Raw genomic sequence first — 16091 nt, 5'->3', positions numbered from 1 at the left:
GTTATTTTCCATTTCTCCATCCTAGGAACTACTTTAAGATCCTTCTGAATTCCTAAGTCCTGCTCCAGGCCCCGGAGGCTGGCATCAGTAGACGGCAATTCCAGGTCTCCCTTGTACTCCAGTGCCAAGTTGGGACTGGCCAATGGTGGATGCTGGCATAAGAGAAATAAAGGTATTTAACACCTACTCCATCTCTGCTTCCTTCTGTCAGTGGCTGCCTTTCTCTCTGGCCACAGATCCTGTAATCAGACTCCTCATTTACGACTCCAGCTCTAACTATGTTTCAGTAACATAGTTCCCTAGTTCCCATTCCCTGCTTTCTCATACCTACACCCTAAGAAGCAACAGCTTCCAATTCTAGTCCTCCCCAGCCTTTGGTAAAAAGCCCTTTATTAAACTCACCGCAGTGAAACCCCTGAGCCACCGACTAATACAGAGGACAAAATCTTGTGACTCTCAACCAGAACTCCCAACCAAAAATCATCAGAAGCAAGTGTGTGAACAATTTGCCTAGACACAACAGCCTTGTTCATTGGAGCCAAGCACATTTACCAGTCAACTGAGATAGCAAGAAAAAAGAAAGCAAACTAGAATAGCCTGGGTTAAAAACATCCACTAGCATATCAATGGTACAAATCCTCAAAAAGGAGGGCAATACATCATAAACATTAAACTCTACCCTAAGATTGTGATTCAGAAGACTTGTTATTTATCCTGAAATCTTCACATTACCAACACCGGGTTAGTCTGCTTCAAGTGACATGTGGAAAAGTTGTTTTAGACTTAACAAAGCATGATGAAGATGAAACCGTTCTCTAATAGAGGAAACATCAAAATCCTGTTTAAAGTAAAACATAACTAATTTTCTATAATATAAAGGAAGAGTATAACACTATCTCCCACTGCTGAGTTTTCTAGAACTTTGAATAAAATAACTGAAATTCTGAAGTTCCTGGGGGCTCAGTCAGTTAAGCATATGCCTTTGCCTCAGGTCATGATCCCAGGGTTCTGGGATCAAGCCCCACATCGGGCTCCCTGCTTAGCAGGAAGTCTGTTTCTCCCTCAGCCCCTCCTGCTGCTTGTGTGCTCTCTCTCTCAAATAAATAAATAAAATCTTTAAAAAAATAACTGGAATTCTATAATGCGTATCTCTTTAGCACAAAAAAAGACTTAAACATTCACAAAGTTAGTAAGTTTAACTTCTAAAAAAATTATTGAAAATACCTTAACAGAGGTAGGGCCACTGGGCTGAATCATTCCATGGGTGCTTTAAAATATCTAAAATAGAATGTGAAAGATATCCTGTATATGTCCATAACTCAGCATGCTTAATGAAAGGGAAATACTATCCAGCCATGAGAGGCCAGAGTGGAAATCAAGCTACCTATTCCCAAGAAAGAGCCTTAAGACAGGAAACTGGTTACACCGGTAGGGTAGGAGAAGAACTAAGAATTCAAATAAAGATGAGCAACAACAGGAAGCTGGTAATACCCCTGAGAGAGAAGCAGGATTACTGGAACTCAGAAGCCAGGGCCACCCAACAGAAGTTGGCAAGAAGGCAAGCCTACCTGGCAGGAGCTGAGCTGAGAGAGAGAAAAGCAACACAAGAACTATAAGACAGGACTGCTGCATGAGAAATGGGTAGACTCACTTTAGACATAGGGGTAGGCAAGGGAGTAGGGGGAAATTCCCTGGCCTCTCCCTCTTCCCTCCCTTAAGTAATTCATTAGGACCTCCCACTAAGCCAGCTCCGTAGTGGTGGAGACTAAGGGAGCTGGGGAAATGAGGTACAGAGCAGAGCAGGGTGGGTGAAAAGATCTTAGGGCAAATAATGGTAAGAACATCAATAACTAAGGTGACCCAGGAGAACTGAAAGTGTCTATTCATATAAAATCTTGTACACAAATATTCATAAAAGCATTATTCATCATAGACAAAAAGTAGAAACAACCCAAATGTCCTGCCACTGAAGAATGGATAAACAAAATGTGGTGTAGATTATTATTCAGCCACCAAAAAAAAAAAAAAAAGGAATAAAGGACTGTTCCATGCCACACCCTAAATGAACCCTGAAAACAACATATGATAAGTGAAAGAAACTGGAAAGATGAGCCATATATTGTATGATTCCATTTATAGGAAGATCCACAGAGACAGAAAATAGATTAAAGGTAGCCAGAGAATGGCGGGAGAAGACATTTGGGACCAACGCTACCAGTTGGAGGTTTCTGTTTAGAATGATGGAAATATTCTGGAATCAGTGATAACAGTGGTACACCACAGTAAGTATACTAAAAACCACTGAAGTGTCTACTTCGAAATGGTAAACTTTATGATATGTGAATTATAGCTCTTTTAAAATGTTAAAAAGATAATGACAGAAAATAAATAACTGCGAATAAAAACTGAGACCTAACGAAAAGTACTGTAGTACCCAAACAGCATTAATTTTTAACAGGATGTTTATGAAAAAGCAACACGAGACTAGAAAATTATCATTTATGTCACACAGTTCAAAATCTACCTTCTAGCATTAAGGTTTCTAACAGCAATTTCCTAAAATCCTGGGAGGTAAGGATGTTTCCCTATAAAAATAATCCCATTACACATTATAACAAATCTCTCTGATCCAGCACAACTGGGGCAGAGTTGCTACGTATATTGAAAATACTGGTTAAAGCAGAGAATGACAAAATATGTATTGGCATATGTAGACACACACATGCACACTCAAAAACAGTAAAAAATTTTGTTTTTACTTAAAATATAAATACAAATATTCACCCCTATTCTGTTAAAAGATTAAAGCCATTTCTCCTTAGGTCTTCTGATTAGGATCTTATCATATCTTTCTTATACGAACGCACGCCTACCATGCAACATTTATATTTCCAATTCCCTTTGAGTGATAATGGAACAAAAGTGGAGAGGTGCACACAAAGTAATCTGCATGTGAAATTGTTAGATTTATATCATTTTCTCACAGTTCACTTGTGCATACTTAATTCAAAATCATTTTTTTCCCAACTTGTCCTTACTGAGATTTTCCCAATACTTAATAATTTTCTTTGCTGTCACACCTAGGGTTCATCACTTTATAGAATGTTATATTGCAGAATTATAATGAGAAGAATTGGCATTCACAGGATCTGAAGGGGTGGGAAACCCGCTCACTAATAAGCATTGAATGTAACTGGCAGGAACCAAACTGCGTCCATGTGGTGAACTACCGCCTACAACCCATGTGTACTCAGTATCCCGTGGAAAGCTGTCAGTATCATTTACAGTGAGCCTGTCAAGCAGAAGTAAATTCACCGCATATGGTAAGTAGACATCAGCTAAGTAAACCTCCACTGTACGTCCACTCCACTGAAAACAAATAATCTATCAGTAAAAACATATAAAAGGGGTGAGAGCAGCAACATCAGGTGGGAAAGTTAGAGGAACGTTGTGAAAACTTTCTACAAAATGCCTAGATTGATTAGTTATTTCAAGTTGACATACATCAGAGAGGCCATTTCTCAGTATCAGTGTTGGTTTGATTAATAGTCCTAAGGCCTCTACCTCTACCTTGTAGTTGCCACCTCTTTGCTAAAATAAAAAGAGTCCTCAGACCATCCCAGAAAGTTGCTTTTTAGAAACATCCCAATCTCCAAAAAGCCAAACTTATGAGAACCCACATAACAAAAATGCATTTACAGAGGACCCACGTAAAGTTCAAAGTGTCTAACTCACAAAAAAACTCCTTGAAGTTCCTTCCACTTGAATGCAGAGGTGAGTAGAGATTCCAGGAAAAAAAACCCAAAAAAACAAAAACAAAAAACCCTCAACAATCAAAGTAGAGAGCTCTACTGCACTACCCTACCGAACCAACTCCCTTCTGATTACACACACACACACACACACACACACACACACTCACACTCTAGAATATCAAAGAATCTAGAAAGTTTATACCTTATATTATGAGTGTGCATTTTTTGCCATGGGGGTCATTTATACTATTATTCCCAAATTTTCATAATCTTCAGAATCCTCCATTAAAGAAGATTCTGCTTCCATGCCCTATTGACATAAGGCTTGGCCAAATTACTTAATGAAATGGAAGTACAAATCATATTTGTCACTTCTAAGCTGAAGCTTTCAAAAGCTGTGAGAGGCTTCCTCCATTACTCTTTCTCTCTGTCAGGAGATCAGCATGTCCCACACAGGGGCTGCTCCATCACCCTTGATCCTGGGAAGAATTTGACCCTTAGGATTGAGGGAGAGCTGATTAATTGTAGCCTTTGCCGTTGCAAACCATTATGTTAGAGTTTTTTGTAACATGCCATACCACAGTGAAAGCCAACACAGCTGTGATAGATTTATCGGAAGAAAGAGAATACAAAGGAAGTTGACATCAGAACTATATACCTTCCAACCATAAAAGACTTCTAAACCAACAAATAATCCCTAATTTTCAGATCAGTGTTTCTCCAACTATCTGTGCTGATGGATCAGTTACCTTTTTTTCCAATCTATTATAGACTAAATCTTATATAAAATGTAATAAAATGAATTATTAGAAAATCAAAAGAAAAAAAAAGCTTTCAAAATTTAAGCCCCAATTTTTATATTATCATTAGATTCACCAGAAAAAAACCCTACCCTGTCAAACTGCTATTCAAGTTTCTAAATGCTTACAATCCCAATTTCTGCCAATACATCACTGGTAAAATCACAGTGCATGGAACCACACAGATCCACAGAGCACACTTTCAGCAGCACTGTTTCAGGGCATGTGGAATCAAGAAATACAAAAGCTTTAATGATGATGTAAACTTCTGGGCAATTGTTAACTGAAAACAAAATTATAGACTAATTTGTCCAGGAAGCAGGTAAAATTCTCCTTTTAAAGGAAGTAAGAAAGAAATCTTTCCTACTCTGCAAAAATATCTGTGGTTCCTTTTTTCTATAGGCATAAAAATCAGGGTGTTATTTTTTCCTTTTTTTTTTCCTTTTTTTTTTTTTTAAGTCCATCAGTGATAGACATTTAGGTTATTTGAAAAGTGCCTAGCTCCCAGACTTAGTAATTTTAAATGAAATGTTTTCACTTATAGCGAATAGAACCCAATTATTTTATATTGACATATGTAGTTTACAGCCTTTTTCTCAACTTATTATCATCTAGCTACTGGAAAGCACCCAGTTTTCTTCAATTATTTAGCAACTTGCAATAAACATGGTTTAGTTCCAAAACTCCAAGATATTTTAAATCACATTTAATTTTGTAAAGAATGAATCTTCGCTCTACTGAAGATGATTCAAAGTTTTAGAAATTCATCTCGAACCTTTAAGTAGTTTCTGGCTTGCCCAGAAATACTTTTGGGGTGGTAAGATTCCAGTCCTGATGAATGTCATTAATTATACCTCCACTGCTCTCCTGGGTTGCTACGGCAGCTGCTAGCTGCTTAAAAAGCTAGTTTTTAAAAAATGACTGAAAGGAAAAGAAATGATTGTTTCATTTTCTCTCAAATAAAGAAAATATGTGTAATATATTTAAAGTGAAGCTGCTTTCCAAGTTTTAAAAATGTGAATGGCAAAAGCTAGATCCACTTTGGTTTGGACAACACAGAGACTACATCATTGAACTTGTGCAAGGGTCAACTGCCTTTTGAAATTAATAGTAATTTCTTTAATAAGGAAAAAAATACAAATGAGTGAATTTTTTCAATCCTGTCAATTAACATTTCTTTAGCACCAAATAAGGTATAAAATATTTTCAAATCTGCGATCTAGTTAGTATCTACAGCAACCTAGTAGGCAAGTAAGACAAATACCATCACTTTATCCCCACTGAGCTGAAGGAAGAACTGTTTTCGACAGCTCGACTAAGATTTCAAACTTTTTTTTTTTACACACCAATTCATGCCAATTTCTTTCTTAAGGATCATTTGTATTTGACTACTCTGAGTAGTTGTACCTAAAATATCTTCAAGTTGGTTGGCAAAAAAATAAAATAGAACAAGTATTTACCAGCAATATTATGAATAAGCCCAGGGAAAGAATATAGAGTGCAATCCATTTCTAAAATGATTAGGAGACGGGGCGCCTAGGTGGCTCAGCGCATTAAGCCTCTGCCTTTGGCTCAGGTCATGATTTCCGGGTCCTAGAATGGAGCCCCACCTGGGGCTCTCTGCTCAGCAGGGAGCCCGCTTCCTCTTCTCTGTCTCTGCCTGCCTCTCTGCCTACTTGTGATCTCTATCTGTCAAATAAATAAATAAAATCTTTAAAATGATTAGGACACAAATATGACAGTATGCTAAAGGGTTTTTATTACAGGTATAATTTTTCATAATACAGAAATAAAGTTTAGACTTTCTTTCATTTTAAATTCTTCTGAAAAAATACCACAAATATCTAATCGTTTAGGTAAAAACTAAATTGAGAAAATTTTCATTTTCATGTAAATATTAGTTAATTTAACGATTAGTAGAAATAAAGTTTTGTTGCTGGTGTCTGAAGATCTGTTTTATATTATCTTCAGGGTTTGAGAGAAGAGGCAGGCACAAAAGCAATGTTTTAAATTATATTACACTTTGATAATAAAAATATAAATAAAATCATGTTATTTTTTAAATCTCGGTCAATGGGTAAAGAAGCAATTGTTTTGATTAATTGAAAGTGGTATTTCAAGTACATATACAGAAAGTTAAGCTTACTGTGTTACAGGAATAGAATGTTAAAAACTGATCAATGTTCTAGTTGGAGCTTAATTCTACAGAGCCTTTTAAGTTTATTGTTGTGTCAACCTGTCAGCTGATAAATATAAGTATAGTCATGAGTACAGTTAAATATTTTTACATGTTTTTTAAAACATCTTAATATGATCAGCAAAACTCCCAAGAACACTTTAATTAATCTTCATATGCACTTTGTAATGAAAAAAAGATATGTAATTATTTAGCTAATAAATAGCCATTTTCTTTTCCTTTTGGTTTAGTACAAATTTATACATTAAAAGACTTAACAAGAAAATTAACTAACCTATTTTGACCCTGAGAAAAAGTTCAACAAAGAAAAATGACTTTTTTCTTGCTCAACTCTTCTTTAAAAAGAAAAGGAAAGAAAAGAAAATGTAAGTAGGGAAAAACAAAATATAGAATTCCTTGTGTTAAAGGCACGGTTAGTTCCGTTATTTAAGGGTATATTTTCAGCTATGTTGTCATCATCATCAAAATTCTGTGCTCTACAGAGTCATATCAAATTAATGCTCACTACTCACAGGTACATTTTTTTTTTTCCAAAGACATATTCTTTTAAATGCATTATTAACCCAAAAGTTTGGCTCTACTCTCAATTTTCAAACTTTTCAAAGTGAAAGCTCCTTAGTGAGGAAAAATTGAGATCTAATGTATACAGAGACCCTGAGACCCTGTAACTTTGGGCAGAAAAGCTCTTCTTTCATCTAGATAAGAAGGTAGTTTAGTGGGGCGCCTGAGTGGCTCAGTCAGTTAAGCACCTGTTTAGGCTCAGGTCTTGATCTTGGGTCCCTGGGATGGAGCCCAGCAAGGGGTTCTCTCCTAAGCAGGGAGTCTGCTTCTGCCTCTGCCCTCCCCCACTCATGCTTGTGCTCTCTCTCTCTCTGAAGTAAGTAAATAAAATCTTAAAGAAAGAAAAAATAGATTAGTCATTTAAATTTTCCCAGCATACTGCCTGTTCCTAACTATTTTCTATCACAATTTCTTAGTTTTATCTTAGTTTTTTCCATCTCTCCAGTAAAAGTAAGGGCTCATTGATTAAATCTGATGTTCTTCATGTTCTTGGACACTAAACAAATACTGGTTGATGAAAATAATTCACCAAATGCTATCCCAAGTATATATAGAGATTTTAAATTATGTTATACACCTTCACAAAGGGTAGCATTTTTGTTTTTGTTTTGTTTTTTTAAAGATTTTATTTATTTATTTGACAGAGAAAGATCACAAGTAGGCAGAGAGGCAGGCAGAGAGAGAAAGAGAGAGGGAAGCAGGCTCCCTCTGAGCAGGACCCTGATCTGAAGCCGAAGGCAGTGGCTTAACCCACTGAGCCACCCAGGTGCCCAAAGGTAGTGTTTTTTAAAAATCAAATTGAATTGGAATAAAAACAACAAGTTAACAGAGGACATTTTTACATTAAAATACGTAGTAGAAAATTTTTAGTTTTCTGTTTACAAAAAAATTTCTGATTATCATATTTGAATTAATAAGCATTAAATCCTAAATAAAATTTTAAATGCAGTTCTCCAAATGGACATACGGCCCAACTATATTTACGAGGCACAATTTCTAATAAATCAGTATTAGTCCTTATGACAGTTCCCAAATCTAATTTTCATATAGTTCCCTTCCCATATTTTTATATTTCTAAAACTTATTTAGTAGATTTAATCATAAATATGTTGGAGGGGGTACCTAATGACAGTACCAAATTTTAACTGAGGTTCTTATAGTAGTTTTGGTACCTCTATGTAAAAATTAACTTGCACATTCTGAGTCAATACTTCTCAGTCTTACAAATGGCTGTAAAAAGAAGTAATAAAATAGAATGCCAAAAGTGCCTTAATGATAGGTGGAATGTCTAAATGGTCTTTTAACAAAAAACTACTAGTCCAAGCAGCTGTACAGAGAAGATGCAGAAATATTAAGGTTTGCGTATAAGAAAAAATTACTAATGACTATTTTAATAATAATTTAAGTAAGAAGTCTCTTATCCCCATAATTTTGTTTAATTCATAATTATCATCAGGTAACCAAAACTAATCTAAGTCAGCAGATCATATGGCTTTCTCAAAACTTTCCTCTCAAGAAAAACAGGTCTTATCCAATTTGGAGGACTACAAGTCCTTAGACCTATGTTTTCCAATAAAGAAGCCAGTAGACACCTGTGGCCTTTGAGCATTTGAATTAAGGTTAGTACAACTGAGAAACTGAATTTTAAATTTTATTTAATTTTAATTACTTTACTAAATTTAAATCTTAATGTATTCAACTCAGTTACTAGAACTTTCAATTATGTTTGAAAAAACCTGGGTTTGTATTCTTAAGCTAAAAATTTACTAAATCTAAATATAGATCAAGTATTTCCAATTAAAAAGTATGAGTTAAAAGAATATAAAACAAGATGGGATTGGAAGGGAGACAAACCATAAGTGACTCTTAATCTCACAAAACAAACTGAGGGTTGCTGGGGGGAGGGGGTTTGGGAGAAGGGGGTGGGATTATGGACATTGGGGAGGGTATGTGCTTTGGTGAGTGCTGTGAAGTGTGTAAACCTGGTGATTCACAGACCTGTACCCCTGGGGATAAAAATATATGTTCATAAAAAATAAAAAATTAATTTAAAAAAAAGAATATAAAAGAACAAAAATACCCAATGAATTTGATATTGATTATATAAATATTAAAATATTCTGGTATATTGGGTTACATAAAATTTTTCATTCTGAAAATTCATTCAACTGTCCTTTTACTTTTTTTAATATAGCCACTAAAAGCTCTGAGTTACATAAGTGCTTACATTATATTTCTATTAGACAGTACTGCTTTAGACAACCTGTATAAAATCAAAACTTTTTAAAGTCAGCTTCCTTAACGTATAATTTACATGCAATAAAATGCAGTCTTTTACGAGTATAGGTCTATAAATTTTGACAAATGTATGCAGTCATGTAACAACCAAGCACAATTAGGACATGAAATATTTTCATCACCCCAAGAAGATCCTTCACACTCTTCTGTAATCCACTCACAACTTAACTCCTACCTCCAAACCCTGACAACTCTGTCTTCTGCCCCTGTAGCTTTGCCAATTCTAGAATGACATATGAATGGAATAATACAGCATGTAGACTTCTGAATCTGATAAAATCAAATTTTAAATACTACAGTACTCTCACGGCACTAAAGGATGATTATCATTCTGGTATTTTCTTGCATTATGAACATTTTGCCAAGGCCCAGTTTTCATTATTCTGCATCCAAAATTGAACCTTCCTCCCTGTCACTATTACAGTAATTTATTTATACCACTAGACTACAACTGACCAAATTATATTATAGTCGTTTACATGCAGGTCCTACCTCACTAGACCGTAGTAACTTAGAAGCCTGCTGTCTAGATCTACTATGCTTTCCATAGGATTAAGTGCCTAATGAAATTAATAGTGCAAATAACAAGGCTAAAAAGATATTTGTTTAAAAAAAAACTGAGATTGTATTATAAAAAAAGGAAAAGAAAACAAAAGAATTGAGTCATGAAGAAGTTAATCCTCTAGATTAGATGTCCTCACTTTCACTGAGGTCTCAAAAAAGGATATTAGGCTCTGAAGGATCCAAGAACTACAGTGCCAGCCAACCAGGTGCAAATGCTAGTGGAGATTTAACTTAAACCAGTATTTTTACCCAGATTGCTATTGATTTTGTCAGGGCTTGCTAACAACGTTGAATAAATTTGAAGCAATCTGCCTAGCACTAGTTTTCTCATAAACTCCGTTACTTCTGGTACATGATTTTACAAAACATAAAAGTTTTTCAGGAACACCTGTATTACATTACAGCAGGAACACCAGTACCACGTGAAGGTAAAGACAACAAATCCTATGGCTCCATCTGAAAAGTCAGATATTTGTAATCATTAATTTTCATATAAATATATGAAGCATAACAAATCTATGTTTTAAGTAAACAAATGAAATAGTACACCTAACTTTAAATCTTTCAAACACTTACTGAAGTCTCCAGTAAGAAAAACTCCTTCTGCTCCTGGGGCCCATTCTTTGCAGTATAAACCACCATCGGCACATCTGTGGACACCGAAGGATTCATAACCTCTGGAAAATTTATCAATACCACCTTCGTTCTCTCCAATGTTGTTCAAGGTCTCATTAAACCGCTTATACCTTTGAAAAAGTGCAAAAGAAGGAAGTTAGAAAATAAAATCGTCTTCTAGGAAAGCTACTGTAGTTAAGTCAATGCTTTATTTACTCTTATTCAGAAAAAGAAAAGAAAAAAGATATTAAAGAGGAATAATGTGAATAATTTCACATATAAGGTAGCAGTTACCTCACAGGATAAAATAATTCCTATCTCAAACTGAACCAATCTAATTTTTTTTTTGGTAATTTCATGCATTTTGATGTAAGAGAGAAAATATGATTTTCTATATTCCATGAAATTTTAAAAATCAGCATTATAGCAATTTCTATGTCAAAATAGTATGATGAAGGAGCATCCCTGCATGTTTCTCTTCCAACCCCTAAGAAAGTAAAAGAAAAATAGTCAAAAGCCAGTAAGATAAATAAAATTACCTTACAACAGAGTTTGGCACACTTTTCCTGTTAGAAGGTAGATGGTAAATTGGTCTGTTTCACAATTACTCAGTTATTTCTCAAAAGCATGAAAACTGCTGCAGACATCATGTAAATGAATGGGTATGGTTAATGCCAATAACATGTCATTTACAAAACAGTTACTGGCCAAATTTGTCCTATGGGCTGTAGTTTCCCTAGTTCTGCCCTTTAGCATAGCAACTATGCATGGAAAAAAATGTGCTACATCATGTCAAACTATAAAAGCTAGTGTCCATGAGAAGAAACCAAACATTCCTTCCCAAGGAGGTCTAAGAGTAACACATGGTTGTTTCTCACCCTTACCCAGATCTGGAGTCCATACAGCCAATCAATAAAATAAAATAAAATAAAATAAATAAAATAAAATAAAATAAAAATGCTACTAATGTCACTAGACAGGGAGAAGCAAAAACAAAACAGGTAAAACTAAAGTGAGGCAGATGGTAGGTGCTTTCTGTCAAAAATGAAGGTTCCAGAACGATGAACTGAGCAATGCTAATATATGCTTCCTTGCACTTCTCCAGATCCTGAGGGGTGAGCAATAAAAGTCCCAGAAAGATGACATGAATCCAAGTAGGGGATATATAAGGAATATCCAAAACTTGAGAAGCTGACTAATGAAGAACATTCCCACTAAGCCAAACAGAAAACAAATCTTTCCAAAGATTTAGAAATTCTTACAAATATTTCACATTTTATTTCAACTTACTTAAAAATGAATTCAATAGGGGGTGCCTGGGTGGCTCAGTCTGTTAAGTGTCTACCTCAGGCTCAAGTCATGATCCCAGAGTCCTGGGATCAATTCCCCTGGGCAAGCTCCCTGCTCAGGGGGAGTCTGCTTCTCCCTTTCACTCTGCCATTACCCCCTACTTATGCATGTTCTCTCTGTCAAATAAATAAATTAAATCTTAAAAAAAAAAGATTTTATTTATTTATTTGACAGAGAGAGACACAGTGAGAGAGGGAACACAAGCAGGGGGAGTGGGAGAGGGAGAAGCAGGCTCCTCGCAGAACAGGGAGACTGATGTGGGGCTCAATCCCAGGACTCTGAGATCATGACCCGAGCCTAAGGCAGACACTTAACTGACTGAGCCACCTGGGCACCCCTAAATAAATAAAATCTTAAAAAATATGAACTCAGTAAAAGTAAGAGGTGAGAGATTATACAACCAAACAATAGAATGAGAGGTAAAATGAGACCCCTAGACCTAAAAGAAGCAAGAGGAGCAACAAAATATATCACTGGAAAATAATAAAATAGAATTAGCAAGAAACAAAATACACATATGGTAAAATAGCAAATTATTAGACAAATAAATAATTGGAAATTTATATAATAGAGAAGAAAAAGACTAAGAAATAGACTATATTAGGGAAGCTAAGAGGTACGTAAAATTGACAAAAATGATCTAAAATAAGGATAGCTGCTGACTCTGAAGAACAAAACCAAATAAAATGGATATAAAAAATATAAAGCTGGAAAATTCTTCTCTCAGAATTAAATCTAAATATTTGGGGATCCTGGGTAGCGTAGTCGGTTAAACATACAACTCAGGTCATGATCACCCCATCCTGGAATCTAGCCCCATGTGGGGCACCATGCTCAGTGGGGAGTCTGCCCCACACCCCAAGTCATACTCTCTCTCTAATAAATAAGATCTTGAAGGAAAAATAAAAGAACTAAAGCCACATATTAAAAAAGAGCATACTATGTTTTAAGAAAATTTTGGAAAACAAACATAAACATGCACATGGCCTCCCAATTTAGGCTACTAAAATTAAAAGGATAGAGAAAGAACTCGTTAGAAAACCAGTCATAGAAAAGCAGTAAGATGGAGGTTTTTTTTTTGTTTTGTTTGTTCCAAAGGAACATAACACTAAAGACCAAAAGATAAAGCTAAGCCCACACATTTCTGAGAAGGAAAGGCGATAATCTAATGGTATTTTATTTTATTTTTCTTAAAGATTTTATTTAATTATTTGACAGACAGAGATCACAAGTAGGCAGAGAGGCAGGCAGAGAAAGAGGGGGAAGCTGGCAGAGAAGTTGAGCAGAGAGCCCGATGTGGGGCTCGATCCGTGGACCCTGAAATCATGACCTGAGCCGAAGGCAGAGGCTTTAACCCACTGAGCCACCAAGGCGCCCCTAACGGTATTTTATAAGGCAATTTCCCCCTCAAACCTAAGGAATTCTTTAAATATTGTCAAATTAAAAAATAAATTTAAGTTTATGACACTAATGAACTACAGCTGAAGGGGAAAAAAAAAAAACTAGATGATTAAAAGATTAAAAACACATACACGGAGGAATTAACAGTCATGGGAGCAGTGTTGCTGAACCCTGATCTTTAAATATAGAACCATTGCTAGACAATGGTGAAAATTAGAATGTGATAACAAAGAAATAACCTCAATGGATGAAGTAAGTTTTATTATAAAAGAAATTATATGAGTGAAAGGAAAATGGAAGAAAATATAGTAGTCGTCCCCACTGTAAAAGAATAACTGATCACTGACTAAAATTTAAGATTGTCATCATTATACTTTTTAATTCCTTTATTTTATTCAAGTATAATTAAGATATAGTGTTATATCAGCTTAAGGCATATGATATAGTCATTCAACAATTGTATGCATTATTCAGTGCCCATCATGATAATAATAATCCCTTCAAATTATCTTATCCATTGCCCCACCAAACTTCTCTCTGGCAACCACCAGTTTTTCTATTTAAGAGTCTATTGTTTGTCTCTTTTTTTCTTTGTTCATTTGTTTTATTTCTTAAATTCCCCATAGGATGGAAATCATACAGCATTTGTGTTTCCCTGACTGACTTATTTCATTAAGCATTCTAGGTCCATCCACATTGTTACAAATGGCAAGATCACATTCTTTTTTACAGCTGAGTAATATTCCATTGTGTATGTGTGTGTATGACATATGTATATATACACACAAATACACACACATATACACACATACACACACACACACATACACATTCATACACATACCACTCCTGTATCCTCTGTATCCATTCAACTATCAATGGACATTTGGATTGGTTCCATATCTTGACTATTGTAAGTAATGCTGCAATAAACATAGGGATACATATATCTTTTTGAATTAATGTTTTCATTTCCTTTGGGTAAATGGCCCATAGTACAATTACTGGATTATACAATAATTCTATTTTTAATTTTTGGGGGAGTCTCCATACTGTTTTCCACAGTGGCTATACCAGCTTGCATTCCCACCAACAGTGCATGAGTTGTGTAAGTTCTTCATATATTTGGTTATTATGAACCCTTATCAGATACATCATTTGAAATTATCTTCTTCCACTCAGGAGGGCTGCCTTCTTGTTTTGTTGACGACTTTATTTGTTATGCAAAAGGTTTTAATTTTGGGGTAGTCCCAATAGTTTAATTATGCCTTTGTTACCTTGCCGGAGAGGCCATATCTAGAAAAACGTTTCTATGGGCAATGTCAAAAAAATTACTGCTTATGTTTTCTTCCAGAAATGTAATGGTTTCAGGTCTCATATGTAAGTCTTTAATCCATTTTAAGTTTATTTCTGTATATGGTGTAAGAAAGTAGTCCAATTTCATTCTTTTGTATGTAGCTGTCCAATTTTCCCAATGCCAGTTGTTGAAGAGACTGTCTTTTTCCTACTATATATTCTTGTCTTCCTTGTTGTAGATTAATTGACAATAAAAGTGTAGATTGATTCTTGGCTCTGTATTGTTCCATGAATCTGCATCTAATTTTATGTCAGTACCATACTATTTTGATTACTACAGCTTTGTAGTGATTGTGATACCTCCAGGTTTGTTTTCCTTTTTCAAGATTGGTTTGGCTATTTGGGGTCTTTTGTGGTCTATACAAATTTTAGGATTATTTGCTCTAGTTCTGTGAATAACATTGTTGGTATTTTGATAGGGATTACAATAAATCTGTAAATTGCTTTGGATAATATGGACATTTTAACAATACTGGTTCTCCAATCCATCATCATGGAACAGCTTTCCATTTCTTTGTGTCATCTTCAATTTCTTTCATCAATGTTTTAAGGTTTTCAGAGTACAGTTTTTCCCCTCCTTGCTTAAGTTATTCCTAGATGTTTATTCTTTTTGGTACAACCGTAAATGGCTTAATGTTGGATGTGCACTCCAGAAAACAACATTTTTTAGCATAAAGGAAGATGTATATAAATTTCAGACATTTCTTTCATTTCACTTCAGTTTCTTTGTTTCAAATAAATTGAAGCTAATTTAACACATATTTGTCTCAAGTTTCATTATATTATTTCTATCTATCAAGACATTTCTCTATTCTCCTACCTGTTTGAAAGCATATAAAACATCAGTAATTATGTTCCCCAAATATTAGTGACAATTTTTTTCATGAGGTTTCTTTTTACTTTTTCCCTTGCATTGTTCCAATCATTTATAACAAATAAGTACCATTTAAATAAAAATAATTTTTTCTGAAACTATATAATCTTTATATCATTACAACATCTACATAATCCAATACAATATCCTATAGGAATTTTATTGAGTGCGTAAAGCTATGTTTGTAAAATTTGGGGAATTTAAATTATTTGAAATAGATTAATGGAACAAAATTGAATCACCAAAAGAGTCTCAAGCATATGTAGAAATTAAATATCTGATTAAAGAGCATTTTAAACCAGTAAAGAAAGGATCTCTCA

At 34.8% G+C, this 16091-nt stretch overlaps 1 protein-coding gene across 1 annotated transcript in view; it reads right to left on the bottom strand.

Annotated features, from left to right (window-relative positions):
* Positions 1 to 16091, bottom strand: part of GBE1 (1,4-alpha-glucan branching enzyme 1) — a 271358-nt gene that overhangs the window by 205440 nt on the left and 49827 nt on the right. The window contains exon 2 of the mRNA XM_059392145.1: positions 10752 to 10921. Within this exon, the coding sequence (XP_059248128.1) occupies positions 10752 to 10921 (170 nt within the window). The remainder of the gene's footprint in view (positions 1 to 10751; positions 10922 to 16091) is intronic.

Source organism: Mustela nigripes, chromosome 2, assembly GCF_022355385.1.
Source record: "Mustela nigripes isolate SB6536 chromosome 2, MUSNIG.SB6536, whole genome shotgun sequence".
Taxonomy (NCBI): Eukaryota; Metazoa; Chordata; class Mammalia; order Carnivora; family Mustelidae; genus Mustela; species Mustela nigripes.
The sequence above is the reverse complement of the archived record's forward strand: the minus strand, read 5'-3'. Positions and strand labels throughout refer to the sequence as shown.